Source organism: Protopterus annectens, chromosome 8.part0, assembly GCF_019279795.1.
Source record: "Protopterus annectens isolate FY-2018-M chromosome 8.part0, PAN1.0, whole genome shotgun sequence".
NCBI classification, from domain to species: Eukaryota; Metazoa; Chordata; order Ceratodontiformes; family Protopteridae; genus Protopterus; species Protopterus annectens.
The window spans coordinates 1,773,764,735-1,773,770,522 of NC_056741.1; the positions used below are offsets into that span (position 1 = coordinate 1,773,764,735).

The window sequence follows — 5,788 nt, forward strand, 5'->3', positions numbered from 1 at the left end:
ATTTCTATATTATATAACAAAACAGATGTCAGTAAGACTCATCTGTGTCTGAAATGCGGTAAGGGGAGAGGGGAGGATTGTGGTGGTTTTCAGAGGGCAAAAAAGAACTGTTCTGCTATGAGTAGAGGTGTAATTAGGATTTAACAACTGTGTGTGAGTTTAGAAAAGAGACAAAAGAACAAATTGCCCTCAGATCAATTAATAAGACAAACTAAAATAAAAATCAATTGTGAAGATGTGTGTGTTTGTGTGTGTGCGTGTGTGCATGTGTGTGTGTAAGAAAATTCCCAGGCTTATAAAACATAGAGGAGGGGAAAGGGAAAAGGTCAGAGATGGGACATACATAAGGATAGAGTCACACCTAACCAAAAATTTGTCATCTGAATCTCTCTCCCTTTTTCTCTCTCTCTCTCATGAAGACAGAACTAGCTAGCTGTAATGTAGATGTACTGCGGGCACTGGTCATCTGAGGCCTTTTGTCTTATATTACATAAGTATATTTATTTGTCTGCCATGGTTAAATAATCTCTCTCTTTATATGTATATATATATATATATATATATATATATATATATATATATATATGTGTGTGGATTCACTTCAGAATTTCATATGGCCGAGACCATATGATCGAAGTTTCAAAACTTCAAACACCCAAAAGAAAAACAAAAACAAAACAAAATAATTTTCCTAGACATTTTTGTAGGGGGGCAAGCCACCCTGCATTCCCACACCCCCTGCTATTTTAAATATACCAACTCCGAGATCGCACTACAGTGCGGAAAAGGGAAAAGTTCCCATTCTGGGCTGTATGGAGATATCTCTACAGAACATTCAAAGTTTTAAGACTTTGATCATATAGTCTCAGGCATATGCAATTTGAAGTTTTAAAACTTTGATCATCTGAAGGGAACCCAAATACCGAATGCCCAAAATCCCGATGCTTAAAACACCGAGACCACATACCTGAAACCCCACAATACCAAATATTTAAAGCCGCAAAATTCAAAATCGTGAAAGTTACACATCCAAACAGTACACGCACAAATAAACACACCTTCCCCCCACAACCAAACAATGCATGCTACACTAGACATAGGCAGGGGGGGCAAACCCCCTGCGCTCCCCACACCCCCTACTTTATTATTCTAACTCTGAGATCACACAAACAGACACACAAGGCAAACTCACACCCACACATGACAGTCCCTCACACACACACACCATAGTCACAACACACACTTACACACACTACACCCTCACAAACACACTTACACACACACATAGTTACCTGGACTGCAACACCAGAAGCGCTAACGCAAAATCCCTCAACATCGAGATTTTGCATTTCACACTTCTGGTCTTTCGGTAATGCGGGGTTTCGGTCATCTGGTCTCCGTGTTTTAAGCGTCAGGATTTGGGGCGTTCGGTATTTCGTAGTGATCCTATATATATATATATATATATATATATATATATATATATATATATATATATATATATATGTAGTTCTACTTGAAAGCATTGAATTGTCATAACACTGAAACCCAAAACACTGAGACCATAACATCGAAAATCCAAAACAACGAAAACTCAAAACACTGAAAGTGTACATCATAACATAAGAATAATGAAAAATGAACCAAGCCAGCAAAAAAATATATGTTCCAGGCAGCTCAGCAGAAAAAATCACTTTGCAGTTCTCCAAACAAGTAGTTTAATTCCACGAGTTAATACACAGATAAAAACAAATTCCAAACCAAATTCCAAACAAGCGCTTTAACTCGGAATATTCCGAGCTTTCTCAAGTGAAACAATGAAGTACATGTAACGTTTCCTTAAATAGTATTTTGCTAATTGATTAATTGCTTTCATCTTTAAATCCTTAAGAAGACAGTTCATACTTTGGCTTCAAATATACATTTAAAATTCAAATAAAATAAGTAAATGAATTACGTGTAACTGTGTTTTGTAAAAAATGGTAAGAATACCAAGCTTACTTTAAATACTAAAATCATTAAATACTTAAAACAATCCATTAATACAACATTGAATGAAAACGCAACAACACTTTCTTAACCTTAGGCTTTCAGGGAACTTGAGGCATTTGGGCATTTGTACTATTGATGATGTAGACATTAAAGACTGGGATCCAGTGTAGTTTTAGGAAAAATAGAGTACACTTGAGTGAGTTGGGTTTGGACTTCTTCAATGTCCACCTGTCATTGTTTTTGGAAAGGTTGGTAGAAGTGTTGTAATATTTTGAGGGGGAATGGCCTGTGTCCGGCTAGAGGACAGAGAAGTGGGGTTGGATTGTCCCTCTCATGTTTGTGCTTTGGATTTTGCAAGGTGACTGATTGGTTATTGAAGTGAGCTGTGTTGTGCTGCTTATAATGTGAAATTTCAGTAAGTGAGCATTTAGATAAGACTGCTTACATTATGGTGGGATGGAGGTAACTACAGGATACTGCCTACTGTAATTTGTTATATTGAAGTTATGTATTGCATTTGTGATTAATAAATTCTGTGATTAATAAATTATGCACGTAATACATTCTGTGATTACTAAATTCTGTGATTTAGAAATTCTGACTAATGAAGTTCGTCATATGCCAAGATGGTGTGGTGTACTTTCTTTGGGGGGAATCTGGACAAATGTAGTTTGGATGAAAACTAATTTGTCCAAAGACACCTGCAAGATTTGGGGGAGTGAGGGGGACAGACGAGTCTCTAAAGAGTTAAGTGGATGGAGGTGTTGTTGTGGCATTACAGATGAGGAAGGAATAAAGTGAAGGAGAAGGCCTGGTTGGAGAGGAAGTGAGATAATGGTAAGGAGGAGTTAACTTAGTTTTGTGCAAGAGCAGTGGGTGGGGATATCAAATTTAGCTGTGAACATGCTGCCTGCCCTCCCTGGCCACCTTTTTTAGTCAGCCAGCATGTCATGGGTTTACATGCATATTTGGGTTGACAGGCAGAGAAAAGGAGCTGAGATATCATTCTTCTGTTACCCCTCTGCTGTTTATGTTTTGGATATTATAAGGTGGTTTGTTGGTTATTGAAGTGAGTGGTGTCACACTGCATCTGGTGTGAAGTTTGACTAAGTGAGCAGTTGGCTAATGTTGCTAACATTATGGTGGGATGGAGGTGAGTGGCTGATGCTTCCTACTATAATTTGTTATGTATTGTATTTATGATTAATAAATTGTGTGAGTAATACATTCTGTGACTAATAAATTTAGTGATTACTAAATTCTGTGATTTAGAAATTCTGATGAATAAAAATTGTCTTATGCCAAGATGGTGTGTTGTGTATTTTTTTGTTTGTTTGTTTTTTGTGGGGGGGGGGCCTCTGGACAAAAGGAATTACTGCATGAAATGTTATAGACTTCTATCACACTTGAGCTAATGCTGTTAATGCTTTTGAATTGAAAGAGGAGACATTTTCTAATTCACTGTATTCTTGTTTGTTTTGAAGGTCCAAGAATGTGTCTTGGAGAGAATCTTGCTCATATGGAGACCTTCATTATAATTTCAACCTTACTGAAGCACTTTGAGTTTTTTTGGCCTGATAAGTCTACAGTTCCAGACCTTAAACGTGTATTTGCCATAGTCCATTTTCCAATTCCTTATAAAGTGGGTTATAAAAGCAGATGAAGTTGCTTAATATGCGACTTGAAACAAATCTTGAACAAATCAGAATCTTCATTCTGAATTAATGTTTGCTTTGCTTTTAATGTTACTTTTATTTTAATTCTCTTAATTAACATTATCTGTTAAATATTCTGTGCTGTATAAAACTTAATGTTAATCCATTCTGTGGAATATTATACTTAAGTAACCAGTTGTGGGAATGGCTGATATGTTTCTTGTAAAATGTGCATACATTCAGAGACTGCAGCCTGCAACAGGTAATCACTACATACCTAATAATGAGGCTTTTAAAAGTATTTTGTTTAATAGGTTTATGCTACTCCCTTACTCACCCATAGAAAATTATTGATACATACTTATTAGCACATTTCCTTGCTTGCTGCCTCAGCTGTCACTGCCGGTCACAAAACATCTGACTGCTTCTTTCTCCCTGTTCTTGGAATTACATTTAGTTTGATGTATGCATAATTTAATTATTTTATTTTATGGCTTTGTTAACTGGGTAAGTCTGCTAGGCACAACTGTCCCTTTTCTATATTTACCCAGGAGTACTAACTGATTAAGGGACTTGCTCAGAGTTATATAGTAGACTAACAGAGCTGGAAGCAATCAAACATTGTACATTGGCTACAGGAAAGCTTTAATACTTTTTTGCTAACTGCTAGGAATTATTTTAAAGTTCTATTGGTTCTTATGACTCCCAGATTTATGCAATAATCAGCCATCCCTGAAGGTTTTCACTATATGGTCACTTAGGTGACATTTATTTAGCTACATACAGCTGTCTTCAGTTATGAAATACAGACAGTTATCATTCACAGACCACAGCTATACAGGAAGGTGTAATACTTCCACCTCAAAAAAGATAGAGAACAACAGAGGATGGCATTTGTTTCCCTGATAATCTGAGTCTGACTCTTTCAATATTAAAATGCAATCTGGCATTAAATTACAAGATAGCATATTTATGTGAAAATTCTGAGTTTGTTTCATATAAAATCCTGCCCTGGTGTCTCTGCCTCTGCTTTTTTTACCTTGTATTGAATCACAGCTATAATGTGAATGCATGTTATTTTTAATGTTAGTGGTCCCTGACTAAATTAAACTGAATTAATTTGACCAGAATAAATCTTTGGTTTAAAATGGCAAGCATGCTCCTGTGGATGATGTGAGGCTTCTTTCTTTTCATAAGACATCTACAGAGTAATCATCTCATGGTCAAGAAAATAAGATGATACAGAAGGTGTTTTTCTACATACTGACTCATGACAGAACTTATCAGAGTAGCAAGTTTTGAAAACATACTGGATCCTTTCCCTGGAAGGTTAACGTCACCATCAGTTATCTCTGAACTATATGAGTCAAGTTTTGTCATCATGTAGAGCCTCAGAAATATAAGAAAATGTTAAACATTTTTAGTTTAGCTGCTAAAATGGAAACTTTCTTTTGTGAATCACCACATACAGACACACAACAAATTTTTGCCTTGAAGAAGTAGATGTCTGAACCACATTCAAAGTTGTTCTGACCCTATAAGGGAAACATTAGCCAGGATTTAAAAAACATGGTATATTTTAACTGTGTTAGTTACATAAGACCTGGCTACTTAGGTTGTGATCACTAGAAGGGTTGGGTGACAGGCTGTGCAAGATGTCTACAGTTTAACTGAATGAATAAGGTTTGACTGTGTTATTCACTGTATTTTGCATATTGTTTTGTGAATACTGTTTTGCTTATCGCTGCAAAACCCTTATTATAAGTCTTTAAATTGCTATGACAACTGTGTAACTGACAGGGATCCCAGTGGTCCTCTTCACCTGCCTATAAAACAAATAAATAAATGCTATTTTGTAATCATACCTGTGTAGTAAAAGTTGCATAAAGTGCTTCTCAGCTTGTTTTTTGTTTGTACAACTTTTTGTATTTTTATGTATTTTTGTTCTCAGACCAAAATATTTGAACATGCTACCACAATTGCCTTATATATTCTTTGCAATAAAAATGCAATTGAAGATAAATATAGGGGGTAATTCAGTAAAGTTTACATGGATCTAATCTCCATGTAAGCATAGTGGCATGGCTTGAACATGGAGTTCGGAGCCTGTGCGATCCAGGATACAAGACTGGGGTGTGCAC

General features: G+C 36.1%; 1 protein-coding gene across 1 annotated transcript in view; it reads left to right on the forward strand.

Annotated features, from left to right (window-relative positions):
* Positions 1–5,511, forward strand: part of LOC122808563 (cytochrome P450 2J2-like) — a 555,879-nt gene extending 550,368 nt beyond the window's left edge. Inside the window, exon 9 of the mRNA XM_044079519.1 lies at positions 3,477–5,511. Coding sequence (XP_043935454.1) covers positions 3,477–3,655 — 179 coding nt within the window. The 3' untranslated portion in view covers positions 3,656–5,511. The remainder of the gene's footprint in view (positions 1–3,476) is intronic.
* Positions 5,512–5,788: the final 277 nt, after the last annotated feature.